This window comes from Passer montanus, unplaced genomic scaffold, assembly GCF_014805655.1.
Source record: "Passer montanus isolate IOZ18808 unplaced genomic scaffold, ASM1480565v1 scaffold49, whole genome shotgun sequence".
NCBI classification, from domain to species: Eukaryota; Metazoa; Chordata; class Aves; order Passeriformes; family Passeridae; genus Passer; species Passer montanus.
This window is the reverse complement of record NW_024369818.1, coordinates 4001739-4019042: the sequence shown is the minus strand read 5'-3', so window position 1 is coordinate 4019042 and position 17304 is coordinate 4001739. Positions and strand designations below refer to the sequence as shown.

At 41.9% G+C, this 17304-nt stretch overlaps 1 protein-coding gene across 1 annotated transcript in view; it reads right to left on the bottom strand.

The window, feature by feature from the left end:
• Positions 1–14583, bottom strand: part of CHM (CHM Rab escort protein) — a 51828-nt gene extending 37245 nt beyond the window's left edge. Inside the window, exons 1-2 of the mRNA XM_039722599.1 lie at positions 14491–14583; positions 5299–5365 (exon numbers count right to left, since the gene is read on the bottom strand). Coding sequence (XP_039578533.1) covers positions 5299–5365; positions 14491–14539 — 116 coding nt within the window. The 5' untranslated portion in view covers positions 14540–14583. The remainder of the gene's footprint in view (positions 1–5298; positions 5366–14490) is intronic.
• Positions 14584–17304: the final 2721 nt, after the last annotated feature.

Sequence of the window (17304 nt, the reverse complement as noted above, 5' to 3'; positions counted from 1 at the left end):
GCAGGGTAAATGGATAATGCTGAGAACAACACATGGGATGGTGTGAAGAAAAGGAAAATACAGATAATGCTGCTTTTTGGCCAAGACTGGCTCTCTTATCCATTATGTCAAATAAGGACAGTGCAGTTTATTGTTTATCTACTGCTTGCACAACATATTTTGCCTATTACAGACTGTGAAGATGCTCTGGCAAAACACTTCTTGAACTGCATGTACTGCAGGTGGAGCCAAAGGAACTGATTTGTACAAAGTGAAAATCCCTCCCTGAGCACTTCCCAGTTTCTATTTACCACCTTCTTGCTTGAAAAAGATTATTTACTACTTTTAAATAACAGAAAATTAACAGTTCTGCTGTTGATCACAGAAATTCTCTGCTCTCTCTTTAAAATTTTTCTACAAATATTTCTCTAAACATCTGTTGGATTAGTTGGCTTTTGTTGTCATGCATAGCACATCTTAAATACATAACAACTCTGAGAAGAAAAATAATAGAGCAATTACACTTTAAAAAGCCACCAGTTCTTGCAAAATTTAAAGTTATTTCAGGATTTAACTCTGTTTTCTGGCAGTGTGTACTGGCACTTCAGAAGCCTCAAAGACACCAAAATACCCTCCTGAACAGATAGCTGTTAGATAGGGAGGAAGACAGGGTTTGCATTTTAAAGAATAATATGAAGGCTGTTAAATCAATCTTATCATAACCTCCTCCACTTTTAAATTGTAGAGATCAGCGTGATAGCAGTGAAAAGCTAAATTCAGGTTAGATTCTCCTGAGTGGATTTACGATGGGCTGCTTTTGACAGGGCTTATCTGCACTGACAAAGACTTGAGGAGTGTCAGCCCTGCTCAGCACCAGGGGCTGCTGCTCTGGACCTGGCTGCTTACTTAGCATATGAAGGACAGATGTCTGCTGAGCACTGCCTAATTGCTCCTGACTACAAACTGACCTAAAAAAGTCTTTCAGCTCCTGCAAGGCAATAGTGAAGAACATAAATAGGACATGCTCTCCAAAGACAACAGAATCCAGCATTCAGTGAATAAAGGTGGCTGCAGCAAGGATGGTGGTGTTGCAGGCCCTGAACTGCAGCGTGGGCAGCACAGCTCCTTCTGCAGATGGCTGCAGGCAGGAACTCCAATCCTCTGGAACAGGAGCTCATCCTTACTCTGTGTGACTGACGTGGTGAGCTCCAGAGCTGCTGCTGTTTGGTATCACACAGAACACAAAGCAACGGGGATTACATCTATGAAATGCCCCATTCTGTGAGATTTCAGTCACTGACGGTTGCATGCAATGGTAACTTCCAGCTTTGTTTAAGCTGTCAATGGTGCAGGGTCATTTTTTCATGTTTCTTCATATCCTGCAGAATAAAAAACTCAATATCCATGTATTATCTGTCATTTCTGGGATTTCCAAAAACCACAGCCATGAAAATTTATTTTTAAGGAAATGTGCTGCTCTGATTGCAAGTTTCTTGAATATGAGATACAATATACAAGCAATGCCATGATCACAGAAATCCCAGAAAAAACGTGCCTAAAATTAGGAGTGGGTTTCTTGATTTTCCACCTGTATTGAGTTCACGCATATTTAGACAATATAAGTTAGAACTTTCAGTAAGAGAAATTAACATTGTTTTCACAGAAAGTTACAAAAGTTTGTGAGCTGCCGGACATCTTTCATGCGAACATTCCCCTGTTCATCAGCTTGGTTTTCCTTTGAAATTATTTGTTTTACCCAGTGTGTTCCACAAAGCACTGCATGACCCTGCTGTGGAGCTCCATCCATTCTGAGGAGCTGGCACAGCCCTCTCCAAAGGAAAATGAACCACAGCTGTCCCTCCTGTCCTCTGGTGTCTGAGCACCCTTCCCAAGCTGTGTAATGCCACCTCAAATACTCATCTCCTCAAGTAGCAACTTCCAGATTTTTTTTTTTTATCCTGGAATTTTAATTAGTTCCCCTGCACCACATGATGAATCAGGATTGCTTAATTTTCTCATCTGAAAACACTACAGAAGGAAGACAGAGCAGACATGATTACTGACATAATGAGCAAAGTTTATAGCAAGTCTTGAAGAGGAATTCTGAGAAGAGCTGACTAATGGTTTTACAATTAGGACTCCTTTGTAACCAAATATTTCTATTAGAATTGCCCTGAAGATGAACTGAGGAATTCCTTTAAGTAATGGTCAAGATCAAAGCCTAATTAAAGCTGAAATATTGTCCCAAAATCTCTCCAGGCCAAAGCTCCCCTCTTCCCTTGCTATATTAGCAAACTACAAAGATGGAGGTTCTCTCCCTTTTTTAGGGTTATAATCCAATTATTCCCTAAGAACAGGAATCATTTTGAAGGTGCAACAGTGCAGGTGGAAAATACTTTTTCTACCAAGTTAGAGCACAGATGTTTTCCTTCCCCAGCATACATTAGTTCCTAAATTGTATTTGCTCAACTCCTCTTGTGTTCCCTGGATTTCACCTGAATTACAACACTGCTCCTTTTCCTTCACAATTTTCAAATCTCTAATCCACCGTTCACAGCTAACAGCAGAAAAAAGTTTTGCAAACAATTTCACCTCTGCAAATACCTTCTCTCTTCTCCTATGTTACCTTTTCACTTTTTCCTTCAGTTATCTAAGACTGAAATAATTGGCAAATTCCCATCAGGAACACTGAAATCACAAATTGTTCCTGCCTGATCACCAATCTGAATCTGAACCAAGAAAAGATCGAATGTGCCCTTCTGCACAGAGACTGCAATGTGAGAAACTGGGCCCTTGGGAAAGCAGGAGATCCCCCATGGAAACCTGCAGAAGCATTTGCTGCCTGTTGGGAGCTGGCCTGGCCAGGCCATGGCCCAGCCCCCACGGTGACACCAGAGCTGCTGCTGCCTGCACAGAAGCTGCTGATGCCTCAGATTTCCCCCAAGAGCTGCCTCAATGTGACTGTCCTGCATCTGATCTTCAGAAAGAAGTCCTGACCCATCAGAGCAGCTGTCCTTTGCACAGGAAGTTACTGCCACATCGATTTTAAGGATCTGAACACAAAATGATTTCTGTTTCAAACCCATAAAGTTTCCTGCACCACCTATTAGTACACAGGCAGATGCATTAAAGATTCCCAGTCTGGCCCAGTGATGGTCCTGGCTTTCTAGAGGAGGGGTTTTTTAACCCAACAGCTCCTGAGATCCTTCAGCCCAACAAAAGGGTGGGTGGTGGTGGCAGCCCCTCGTGCTACATCACATTACATCCTGGGATATGAACATGACCAAAGGGAATTACCATGGCCCAGCTGAGACTGGGTTTTACTCTCTAACACCTTTGCTGTGAGATTGTATCCTAAACCAAAATAAACAGAAAAAAAGACTTTTTCAAAAAAGCTCAAACTATTCCAGAATTAACAATTTTTTGCCTAGTTTTCCTTATTGAAATTAAATAATCTCTTGAATTTTCTTACAAGAAATTGACCTGTTTAGAGAAGCACCTGTTTTGCTCTCTGGCTGCTGTACTCCCACAGCTCCCTCACTTCACAGAGGTTAAAGATCCAAAAGAGGGCTGTATGCAGACACAGGGTCCATTACAACATGTATTTCACAAGTTCTGAAAAATAAGTGAGACAAATTGTCTAGCAGGAAGTGGAACAAACTACAAACAGGGATCTTGGACTGGGGAGGTACAGGAGTAAAGCCCAGCAAACTTCTGGATCTTCAAATAAAAGAATTTTGGACATAAGGAACACTCAAGTGCTCTACAGGCAAAGTACAGCCAAAAAATAAGAAAGGTAACAGGTGTCAAGAAGCAAAACACACCCAGTTTGCTCTGCTTCTCACAGAAGTTAAAATTCTGCATCTTGACCCTCTTTTGCCTTTGAATTAAATTCTGTGTGGAAAAATAAATAAGCCAATGAGGAAGAATGTAGATAAAAAACTGCAGCCTACAAATGCTGTATTCCAGATGTTGAATATCAAATACAAAATGTAGCTAAACATGCCTCACCCCATCCTCAGTAACCAAACTGGTGCATAACTACAGGTACAGAATTAAAAGAGGCAAAAAAACAAAGGACCAGAAGCAGAAACTTCAGCAAATGGTTAGAAGAAAATCTTTTGCATGTGCACAATTAGTACAGGAAGCATATTCACTTCAAGGAATCCACTTTTAGTCTTGATCTACCTTTCTCCAGCAGCTTCAAATTTAAACTAAGTGCCAATCTCCACATTTTAAATTGCAAATTACTTTTCTAAATCATTTAACAAATATCCTTGAAATTTCACATGTCAACAGCTCATTAATATCTACAGTAAATGTAGCTCTCTGAGAAGAACCACAGATTTTATGTTTATTGAGACAGATAGCTGGCACAGAGAAATAGAGCTCCTTCAATTACTAGTTGGCAGAAGCTAACTTCAGTTTAAAATCAGTCTACAGCAATTTATGGCAACACTGCAGTGAAGTGACTATTTTGAATAAGATTAGCTACTGCTGATGGCAATGCTTGGACAGTGTTTATAAATCAAACTCAGAACTCAGTATTTTATAATAGGCCACTTCAAAACTATCTCCCATAATCACCTATGCAGTATATTATGATAAATGCAAACATGGCTGGAGATTAAAAGTAATAAAACAAGGTACACAAGGTAATGAGAGCAAGTAAACTATAAACAAAGACTTCATGCATACATGTGTGCAATACCTGCTGCCTGACTTAACTCAGGCCTTTGTTCCCTGCAAAGATTCATCAAAGCACCACATCTAACACAGCTGTTTCAGTAACCTCAAATCTCATTTCTTTATACACTGAGAAAAATTTTAATTAATAATTCTGATCATTAATGGAGGGAACAACTTAGTTTGTTAAAAGGTGATATTCATCCTAGCTAAAAACAGGCATGGATAACAGAAATCAAAGTTCCAGTGGCCTACAGTATTACAGACTTTGATAGCCAATGAAAACAAAAAACTGAAACAACACAAGTCATTCTCACCAAGAGAATGGGATAATTACTGTCAGGAATGAGAACCAAGGGCACTAAACCTGTAGCCATTCCTGCCTGTAGCAAAGAAGGAGCCACCACAGCATCCTTCACCACAGCACTCATGTTCCAAATCCCTGAGCTAGCTTCCAAAAACTGCCTGCTCTATTGATGGAAATAACACCCCCAAAATAAGGCAGAGACAGAAACATAACATTGCTTGGTGCCAGATGAAGAGACAGGAGTCCTGCAGCCCACACTGACAGAGACACAGAAACCCCTGCAGTCAGTTTAGCTCTCCAAAAGGGAAATGACTGGGGTAACTTACGAATCCACATGAAGAACTCTCTGGCCACTTCTGGCACACGCTGCTGCAATAATGGACTCGGGCAAACCTGAAATGACATGTGCAGCTTTTAGAACTTAGCATGCAAAGATGTATTCAAAATTGCAATAATTGTAGAACTTGGTCAGAAGCAGACAACTCAAACAAAAGAAATTTCACCACGTGAGTCACTGAAATTTTTAAGTCTCATGCTACTAAAATAACGAACACTATTTCGTGCTCTTTACCATTTTGCTGACCCTCTCAAAGGCAACTTTGCTTTTATTTTTTAATAACTGTACGGAACATAAATACCACTTGCAAACACTCCTGAGCTAAAGCTTGGCACCAGCATTTCTCTCCACAGCCTGCTCTCATAACCAGACTGAGCAATTGCCAGCACAATGATGCCCAAAGCTCAGTGGGGTGCTCTGTAAGCACATCCTGGGTAATGCAGACAGGTATTACCTGAACAAAAGGACTGTGATTGTCCTTAGAGTGGTGTCCCTATCAAAACCTCCCACGTTATGCAATTACACTCTACCAAATCAGTATGTTTTCACTATATTTAGAAAAAAAATGTAGCAGAAAAGCACACCAAAAGGCTGTGATATCTCTGCCAGCAATACGTGCTTGAAATGGCACAGGATCCACTGGAGTTCAATAAATAAATGGGGCTGTTCTGTAATGTCTGCTCCCACTCAGCAGATTTCACAGGCCCAGTTAAATGCCTTGGATTCTGGAGCAGGTTCAGAAAGGCAGGACAGCTCACCAGCTAAGCTCTGTGGCAGCAACTTCCCTCAAATCTCTTTTTCAATGATGTGTGGGCTGTTTAAGCAAGTAATTCAGGATCAGCAATTAAAATTCTAGGGACTGGTATCAGAAGACACTTAGGCCATGGATTCAATTAAGGGATGAGATTAAAGGAAGTGAAAGGAGTGTTTGGCTGATCTGATTTCCAGCAGCACCAGAAGCAGCTGCACTGGTGCAAGTGCAGAGACAGAACTGGAAGGGGAAAAAGCAGCTGTGGAGGGCACAATCTGCTCTGGCTCACTCCATGACAAACATCAGCTCCAGCAGAATCCCAGGCCTGTGCTGTCTGCTCCTTAGACAGAACAGTGCCTTCACCAACAAATAAACCCTGCAGTCTAGGAAAAATCCCCTGGGAGCTGGGTACACAGGCCAGGTTCACCAACTCTTCAAACCAGCAAGACCAACACAATTACCAAAATAAAGAGGAGCAACCTCTGCCCTCATCATCTGCCCCTCCTGACCTCCTTTTAAATCAAATCAATGGTCAGTTTTTGGGAGAGCAGTGACATGGTGTTGTCCAAAAGTACCAATGCTTGTATCTATACAAAGAAGGAAGTGTAAGACAGGCATGACAAATTTTCCAGGAAAATAGCTACAACTTCCCTTCAAAATTTCTGGTTTTAATGATTACTTTTTTGATGGATTTAAAAAAAATAATTTTTTTTAATTGGTAAAGCAGAAAAAGTGAAAATAGCTTTGCATTGCTGACCTTCCACAGCAAGTGAAGGTTTAACACAGAATTAACCTCCAGGGGCAGAAGGAGGGATGAGCAGTTGCAGCAGTTCCTGGGATGATTGTTTCACAGACTAGAAAGACCAGAAGTCTTCAGAGTTGGATTTTTGAAACAAGAGCTCATAACACAGACCACTGTGACCAAGGAGACAAGGAGAAAATTCCTAAGTGCAGCACACACTTCAGGACTGCCATGAGACCCTGGCTGCAGTCATTAAGTGAGAGCTCCACACTCAGCTGTCCCCCATGTTTATATATATGGTTCATTTCGCTCCCTCTATAAACTATCTGGAATAGAATCTACAACTACTCTGTGTTTGGAGTTCCCAAAAAAGCTTTTCTTTCCCTCATTGGGGCACAGAGAGTATTACTCTAGAAATGGAATTGAGAAAGTTGTTTCTCCATCCTTATTGATAAAAGCCACTGAGAAAGTGTTGTAAAACATCACCAGTGCTGCCTGGCTGACCTGGGCCGAGTTATAGCTACCAGGGCATAACTGATTGCTTTAAGCTTGATCCAATTGATACTGTGTTGGAGGTCTGTTCTTCCATTAACCTTGGATGAAATTGTTCCCTGAATTAGCTTCCTCGCTCTTGAAAGCTGGCATCAATTTTCTTCACCAACCCTGTGCTTCTAAGGCACCGTGGCCCCCCACATTCCCAGGGGTAAGAGCGGGAGCGCGGCCGGAAGGCGAGGCCGGCACATCCCAGCTTTGGAGAGGCTGGAACAACCTGCTGGAACAGGACACCCTTTGCTCTTGGGTGACACCACCTCAGGAAATCCAAAAAATAAATAAGACTGTCACATGGCAACAATTTCTGAATTCTCCTCTCCAACAGAAACAAGGGCACAGGGAAAAGAGGAAGCTTTGTCAAATGTAAGTTGCTCCTACGCGTGACCTGTATTGCACAGTGCTTACTGAACAAAAGCCTTTTCCAAGAAAGAAGTTCTGGACAATTACAATGTAGTTATACATCATCCTTCTGTAGGAAAAAAACAAACTTGGAAATGCCTGCTTAGAGAAATGGCAATTTATGAAATCACAGCATGGAAAGCTGAACTGCCTCTGACAGGATGCTCAGAGACTTGTGCAAAATAGGTCCCCTTCAGATAATCCAGTAACAGAGAAATTTGTGTTTGTGGAAACAGCCTCCTGATCTGAACTTTGATTTCTCAATAGTCCTAAAATGGATTACATTCCGATTTTTAAATATGTTTGGATCCTCACTACAAGGCACATTCATCCTCCTGCATTTGGCTTCCCTTAGGAAAGAAACAAAGTGGCAAGTAGACTCAATTGTAACAATAATTAGCTGTAATTAAACTAATGAACATGGTGGCATGGCCACTTCAGTACTCAGAGGAAACTGAGGCTTGTACCAATGTTTCTGTACAATGCCCTGGGAAGTGCTGGGAGAGACTCCAGGGCTGCCTTGGAAGCAGCTGCAGACAGAGGGAGGGGACCCGGCGGGCAGGAGGAGGAGGAGGAGGAGGAGGGTGCCCGGCGGGCAGCACAAGCGCCGGGCTCAGCTCAGTCCTGTGCTGAGCAGGAAGGTTTCTCTGCACAGGCCCCCCACTGCCACTGCCTGGGCACTGCCTCCATCCCGGCCTTCCTGGATACACAACAGGCAGAGTCATCTCCATAAATCTCAAAGAGGTGCCTGCTGCAAGCTGACCTTGAAGTCTGCAGCTGGTTGTTTCCACCAACCTCTGACCAAGATATTCCCCATTACATGAATTTTTGGAGATTCTCTATGAAACAAAATCAGCCATACTCTCAGTTTCAAGAATAGTGTTTCAGAAGTCAAGAAGAAACAGAGGAATTGGCTACACATTATTTAGTTCTCCAAAAACCAACTCTATTTTTAGTTCCAATACAACAAAATTAAAGTTTGAGATAAGCGCTAAGGTGGAAAACTTTTTAAAATTCAGTTTTCAAAGCCAATTAATTTCTGAAGTCTTACAAAATAATGAAAACTTATAATTCACCTCTCTGTGATCAAAAATTAATTTTAGGCTCCTGCTCAGCAGCTGTACTTGCTGCTCTAGTGCTGCACTGCCTCTTGCAGTGCCCTGAAAGGACGAAGTCACTGCCCCGAGCAATTTCCAAACTAAACAGCTTCACATCTCTGGGAGCAGCCTGGTTCCTGAGCTGTTCACTGCAAACTGCTTTGCAGTCATCCAGATGATAAGTTTTTACTGAATTACACAAGATCCATCTTGAAAAGGCTTAAATGTTTAATTTGCTTCACTCCATCTACTAAATAAATCACAAGTGGCTTTTTCATAATATAAAATGTTGAAGGGAAATATATAAAAATGTTGGAACATAGACAATTTCAAAACAATCTCCTGGAGTCAGACAGCTGACCAGCTGCAGTACATTTTGTTTGCATCTGAACTTCTAAATAGAGAACAGCAGCTGATTCTTGAGGAGCTCACTACAAAATATTCATTGTGTGTTTTTAGTATATGTGAAATGTTAAAAACATTTAATAATTTAATTGGAAATTAAAATACTTCTTGTATATAATATTTTAAGATAAAGATGATTAAAACTTATTCATCTTAATATTTTCTTGTATTGCAGAACAGTAGCAGAAAACACTTCTGCATTACAGAGTATGGCATAGAAATGCCAACCCACTAAGAAAAGTAAGAACATGTTACTGGTCAAGAAAGAAGTCACAAGTAAGAAGTTTCTTCTGCACTGGAATTGCATACAGTTATCTTTGTCTCATCAGAGGAACTTGGCAATGAAAACCATTCAATCTCACAGCTGGTGTAAATGAACATTTAGGGAAGGAATACAAGCACCTAGGCTTGAAATAAAAAATTAACTTCTTACTAAAAATTATACTGACACCAAGCAATGTTCTCCAGCACAAACTACAGCTCTGAGTAAAATCTTTGGTTTAAAGCAAGAGCAGCAGACAAAGCAAAGCACTTGAATTAAAAGATCTGTATAGCAAGACACATAATGAGTTTTATTTTCACTTGACTCTTCTAATACTTTCACTCCCTTTTGTGCTTCCCCATGGGAAAACAGCTTGCTCTCCTTGCTCCTTACCCATCTGTAAACATTCCATGAAAGGCTCTGAGGAGGTTTCTGCCCTGCAGCAGCAGCTCCAGGCAGCTCCCGGGGCAGCACAGGGGCTCTGCACAGCCCCAGGGAGCAGCTCCTGCAGGGACTGCACCCACTGCCACCCTGCAGGCAGTGGAGCCACATTTCCTCTGGGATACACAGACCTGGACTTCCACTGCTCCTCATTCACACTGAAATCCCAGAGTACCTTACTAAGGCTTTTTTTAAAGTTTTTCACCTTGATATGCAGATGACCTACTCTGTATTTTTCACAGTGCAGTCACAGGAGTCCTACAGGCTCTGATTCTGTAAGATCAGCAATATGATCTGGAAAGCTGCAGAACACAAACAGGCTGAGAAGGACAACAAAGGGTTCAGAGAACAATGTGTTCTCCCACAAGAGCAGCCAGGGACATTGCACAGTATCTGGGAAAGAAACCTGCCTAAGGTACCAGAGGGAGCCTAAACCTCCCAGGCAGCACCTCTGCTACACCCCAAAATCCAGACTGGAAGCCAGGCCAGAACAACCCCTCCATTCTAGTCAGATTAAAAAAATCAGTAAAGAAGATAAAGGTACATGTACATGTGGAGAGTACTGAATAAAATGAAAGGGGGACACACACAGAGAGGACACGGGACAGGACTGAGTCAGTGTTGATTTTGTTTGACATTTAAATGGACAGGCAATGACTTAGCTACAAATGATTATAAAACGTGGTCTATTTCCTCCTTCCAGACATCAACATTACAACTCATGCCACTGTGTTAGTCCACAGTGACCACTGACGTCAAAAAATATCCATCTTCAGCTGGTTTTGCATGGAGCTTTCATCAACTCTAAACAGCTGCTGATATAAACTGAAGACTGTGCAGTTACATAAGATAATACAACCACAATATCAGCCCAAATGATGTATTACAAAATATTTTCGTCACATTCTAAAAATATCCTGCAACAATAAAACCATTAGGATTTTTTTTTATACCAGTCTTCAGTGTTTACTTTAAAAATCTTATCTGTAATATTTGGGTTAGTTTACTTATAAGGTATATTTTAAAAATTGTGTTAGTATCTGGAAGTGATTTTTCCTAACACACTACACTTACATAAGATAAACATAAAGTACTTACACCACTCCCAGCATATCGAACAATAAATAATAGATTCTCCTGACAGGACTTTGATGACCTGGCAAAGCCCGAGTGCTTTCAGCCAAAATCATATGAAACCATAAATCACTCCTTATTTTATAGAATATTTCAAAATGGATTCCTGCTTTCTACCTTGAAAGTCATTTCATGTGTTATTTATAACCACTGAAAACCAGAATGGAAAGAAAATTGCATAGAACTAGAATATTTACTGTGACTGCTTTTATAAAGAATAACTCTTTTTTAGAAAAAAAAATAGAATTACTGGCAGACAAACTTGTGAATACAACACCTTTCAAAGAGCCATATCCTTTACAACTTTCCCAGCAGTTAACACAAGTCTTGGGGAGTGTCAGAGACAACAAGTCCAGACTGAATCCAATCCAATTCACTGAAGGAATTCCAAGGTAAACATGACCCTGCACCTGTATCCACCACTCTGCACAGCCACAAAGTTGCAAATCTTGGCACTTGCAGGGGTTTCTGCCCTAAACTCAGCACTGCTGAATGTTCTGCTGATGAATTTTCCTATTTGACAACTGCCTGAAAACAAACGGTCTGCCACTGACCCCCAGTTCTGCTTCTAGACCAATAAAAAATCCATTTTTCCTTAGAACTATGGATATCAATTCCATTCTAGTAGTGAAATTAGCCACTGTACCCACCAGGAGGAGGAGTTTTGTACCCACATCCACCTTGCTCTAAACTTGCTCATGCAAGAAAATATCTGAGTTAAGGAAAAGGAATTTCTTCTAAAAGAAAACTTCCATTTCCCATAGCAATACTGATGAATTAATTGAACCTAGACATTAACTGAAGCACTGATGACTAAAATTTAGCTGAGGTTCCATTTGCACTAAGCTCACTACAGGGAAACAGTTAAATGAGCCTGAAATAAAAACAAATTCAAATCTTATGTTACCACTCAATCTAATTACTAAATTGAATAGATGCACAAGTTATAAAAGCAGGGAAAGGCCACACACGTAGAAATTAATACAATTACTACTATGCATTAAAAATACCATTAAACACAACATTCTAATTATTATGGTATGACAATTGCATATTCATAGGTACACTCAGCACTGGTGACAGCAATAGAAACCAGAGAGTTGAAGGCTAGGCTAAAAATATTCCCTCAGGAGTCACTTCCCAAAGAGAAGATGAAAGTTCTACTCTGAACAATCTTCCATACTGAGAAATTTAATGCAGATTAAAAACCCTCAGTGCTAATCACCACTTATGTATGTTCTGAGTAAAAAGGAATGCAAAGACAAAACAACTCCTGAAGTGCAGAACTCTGAGAACCTTGGACTTAGTACGAGCAGTACTCTCTACAGGTGGGCAAAAAGGCATCCTTGAATATAAATCAACACCCCAAATACAGCAATATTTCAGAGAATTTGGCTCAGAGAAGCTCCCTCCTGCAACATCAAAGCCCCACTATCACACCTCACTCCAAGCAGGGAAGATTGGGTTTGATGGCTGCACTTGACCTGCTCTCCAGCACAGACAGTCCTTGTTCCCTTCGTGGCTAGGACAGTAAATAACTTAATATTAATATCATTTTCATAAAGCTCTGAGTTTCTGCATATTCACCTCATGGCAGTAAAGAATGGATCATCCCCAAAAATCACAGAAGTTACACCATGTTTAATATTTCACCCTTACAGTTTGATAATTCAGCTTCTCATTATTAACCCAGCTTCTCACACACTCACAATGTTCTCAAATCTGAGCACATATAAAAAATGTCAGATTCATTACTGCATGCCACTACACAGAACAGGATTAAGACACAGAAGGGATCTCTCAATTTGCTCAAGAACTTAAATTTTGCATTTTTAGCACAGTTTTTGGTCAAAACAATGGGGGCAGTACGGTTTTATAATTATCAAAAACTTCAGATATAAATCAGAAATCTTCAGCTTCTCATTATTAACCCAGCTTCTCACACACTCAAAATGTTCTCAAATCTGAGCACATATAAAAAAATGTCAGATTCATTACTGCATGCCACTACACAGAACAGGATTAAGACACAGAAGGGATCTCTCAATTTGCTCAAGAACTTAAATTTTGCATTTTTAGCACAGTTTTTGGTCAAAACAATGGGGGCAGTATGGTTTTATAATTACTCAAAAACTCCAGATATAAATCAGAAATATTTTAAACAATTATACACACACTGTATGGGAATTGTTTTTTTCTGCTGAACACTGTAATCAGCAATTTCTTTAAGAAACTCTTTCATTCTATCTCAAAGTGCTAGGAATCTTAGCTCCCATGGACATAATTTCACAGATCAGCAAACTCCAAAACCAGCTACTAATTTCACATGGAAAACAGTAACATTTAGAAGTGCCTTCCCATTTGTGCTCCAAACAACACCCTGAGCCCTTTACAAAGGCAAACAAAATCTGACTGTGAATTTGGGACCTCTAAACAGTGATGCACTTTAAGTCTAGAGCTCCATGCTGAATTTAAGGCTTATCAAGACCAATCTGAACCAGGTCGCTCCCACTGGGTTCTACAAACAGAAATGTATTCCAATAATTCAAGATTATTTTGCTACACAAGCACCAAGAATCTTAGTTCTAGAGGGGTATTTAAAAATTTCTCTTGTAGTTACATTGTGGCGAGTTCCAGTGAGACGCTCCTGGTCTCCATCATTATTCACCTGAACAGGATGAAGTTGTACAGGGTACAGAAAGTGCAGAAAATGAGAATTCAGTGTCTGTTATAAGCAATCATTCACAGACAGAGAAATGTGCTTTAATGAGAAAGACTCAAAGAGTTTTGTGTTATTTATAAAGTAGGCATAGAGATTAGAAAAACTACTTTGAAGACTTAAAACTACTTGTATTGCAGGATATGATAAAAATACAGTATCAGCCTATAACACATATACTGCAACGAGATAAAAGTTGAGCTCTTCAGAGCTATTTTCCTTGCACAAAAGCAAACCTGACCAGCAGGATGGCATTCGGGAATGGGGCTGTGAGGGGAGGCAGAGTCAGCCAGACAAGGCTTCCGAGGCTCCAAAGGAGCCCCGATCTCAGGGGCAGGAGATTGTGCCCGGTCACAGGGCCGGCGGTCCCGGCAAATCCCTCCCAGGGCCAGCCCACACGGCCCTCCGTGACAACTCCATTTCTAAGCCAGCCTGGCCACGGAAGTGTGAGCAGCAGCCCTGCAGCGGGCTGCGATGCCCGGCACGCTGGGGACAATGTCCCCGCCGGTGCCACGGAGACGTCCCCGCGGGCACCTCAGCAGCGACTCGCTCACCCTGCCCGCCCTCCCCAGACGCCGCTGCCGCCCCTCAGCCGGGGACCCGCGTCTCCCCCGCCGCCCCTTGAAGCTTTGGCCCCTGCCAGGGCCGGCGCTGCCCCCGCGCCCGTCCCGCCCCGTACCGGTGCCCACCACCACCACATCGAACTCTGTGGGCAGGTTGTCCGCCATCTTGGGAGGCGCCGTCAGCGCGCGGCGCCGGCGGAAAGGGCGGGAGCGGCTGCGGGGGTTCCGGCGGCCGCGGGAGGGAGCGGAGCGCTCGGGGAGGGAGCGATGGTCCCGCCTGAGGGAGCGGAGCGCTCGGGGAGGGAACGATAGTCCCGTCTAGGGGAGCGGAGCGCTCGGGGAGGGAGCGATGACCCCGCCTGAGGGAGCGGAGCGCTGCCTGAGTGGGAAAAGCGCTGCGGGAGGGAGCGATGACCCCTCCTGAGGGAGCGATGGCCCCGCCTGAGGGAGGGGAGCACTCCGGGAGAGAAGGGCAGCCCCGCCTGAGGAAGGGAGTGCCCGGGCGTGCCGCGGGTTCCTCCCGTCGTAGCCCTCCTGTCCCTCACCGCTCTGCTGTCCTGCTCATCCACAGGACCCGCCCTCACCTGCCATGCAGCAATGCTGCGGGATGCAGTAGGGAACATGTATACATACACCGGCACCTACATCCATCAATAAGCTTCTTAACTGCGGTCACAGGGCGGCATTCCACCTACTGAGCCAAACGCGAATCGCTTCAATGCACGCACGCATGTTTTTGTGTGGCTTACGGGTCGATTTGAGGGAGAAATTATTAAATTGTTCCCTGAGGGCGGGGAGGCCCTGGCACAGGGCAGTTGTAGCTGTTCCTGGATCCCTGGCAGTGCCCAAGGCCAGGTTGGATGGGGCTTGGAGCACCTGGGGCAGTGGAAGGTGTCCCTGCCGTGGCAGGGCTGGCACTGGATGGGCTTTAGGGACCCTTCCAACCCAAACCATCTTATGAACACCACTGAAGTTTCTTGGATGACCAGCAACAACAAATTCCACTTTTATTATTTCCTCTACATATTTACTGTTCCCAAAATAATTTATGCTGTTTCTTCAATCCTGTTGCTCACTGCTCCTTATTAATATATCTAAGGAAATATTTTCATCATTATTTAAAAAAAGTTCCCTTACTCCCAATTGCAATATTTTTTTCCTTTAGCCAGCACATTTGAGCATAGATGTAGAAAGAAAGTTATTTACTTAGAAAGTTTATCAGTCATTAATTTCATGTCCTTTCTTGTTAATTAACAGATAGATGTTTGACTGTACTATTGTCTGCATGCAAAACCCTTTCTTGTTTTCTCAACTCATCCATTAACTCTTTCCCTCTAAAACCAAAAGCCACACTTTAGTCTTGTTCAGCTTCTTCTTTCACCTTACAAGGAATAGAAGGTGGAATCAGGGATAAAATCCAGAATCTCCTGTTTCAGAGTTGCCCCTTCCATAACACCATTCTGAGTGTAAGAACAGCAGGACTAAAACCACAGATTTGAAAAAGCCAGATACAGCAATGTAGGCAAAATAACCCAGCACAGAACACCTGTGCCAGAATATGCTGGAAATTTCTGGAAAGTTTTTATGATACATTTAATGGCTTATATGGCTTTAAACTAATCTCTTAATATTATTCATTGTGTATGATTATATTAAAGTCTTAGCACCTTAAATCAATAATAACAATAAACCAGCTAGCAGCCTGTTAACACCTTCTTACAAGCTCCTTGTTCACATAGCAAAAGAATAGTGAAAATAGTAAAAAGTGACTAATGGAAACCAGAGGCCACGTTACCCCTGTGGTACTGCCAGACGTGCTGGAGCAGAGTGCAGCACAGAAAACAGTCTAGCAGGGAAATTCCAATCATGCAAGAACAAAAAACAGATTTAAACAGCAGCACTTGCTTACTGCGCTGATAAATATGTAACAGAGAAAATTAGGAGTTATGAATTCAGATAGAAAAGGAGTAAGATCAAGTCTTATGTTTCTTGTATTTATGTTTCTGTCCCAGAGAGATTTTGATTAAAACTTCCATTGTTTTGTTGTTTGATTTTGATTAAAACTTCCAGCTCCCATGCAATTCCATGGATGGAGCTGTCATTTCTACTTTTTGACACGCAAAAGAAATAAAGCTGCAGAGTTCTCACAATGCTGGATCATCCCTGACCCCAATGCCTTGTGCTGAGGAACAAAGCATCCCTACATTGGTTAGATGAGATAAGACAAACTCCCCTGCACACCCTTTTCCTGCTGAGGGAAGGCACACTCAGGAAAGTCCAGCAGCATCACGAAACCCTTTTGTTACTGTTCAATCCAATTCTAGGACTGCACTGGAGCAGAGCTATTTCACTGTCAATGTCTCACTGTTTCTCAAGTGCTTAAGTATTTATCCCACCACAAAATGCTGTTGTTTGGTGCTGTGAGCTCCTGTTAGCTTCATTCATAAGATGCAATCAGTGCAATCCTATTTCGTGATGACAGTCATTATCCACTGGACCAGAAATCCTCCTTAGTACTTTTTATTTGGCAAAAATGATTATTCAGGATCTTTAACTGCAAGGTTTGTCAGTCCCACACAACACCAAAATATTTCTCTGTAGTTTGCAGTTTTGGTTTCAGCAAATGTAGAAGTGAAATATGTAAGTATGAATAATTTTTATGAGAATTTCATGGACCTTGAGAAAATGTCTTGCCAGGTTTTTCTCTTTAGCTATTTAATTGCAATGTCATATTAACAGAAAGCAGCATACCCAATTCTGCATGGATGAATAAGCACATTCAATAAAGAAGATTTAACAGAGTAAATCAAACACTGGATTAAACATTTTCTGCATAACAGACCACAAAATGGGCATTCATTTTACCAATAGATCCTCTACATTAGAAACAAATAGAAATGCACACCAACGTAATTAAACTGCACATCCTG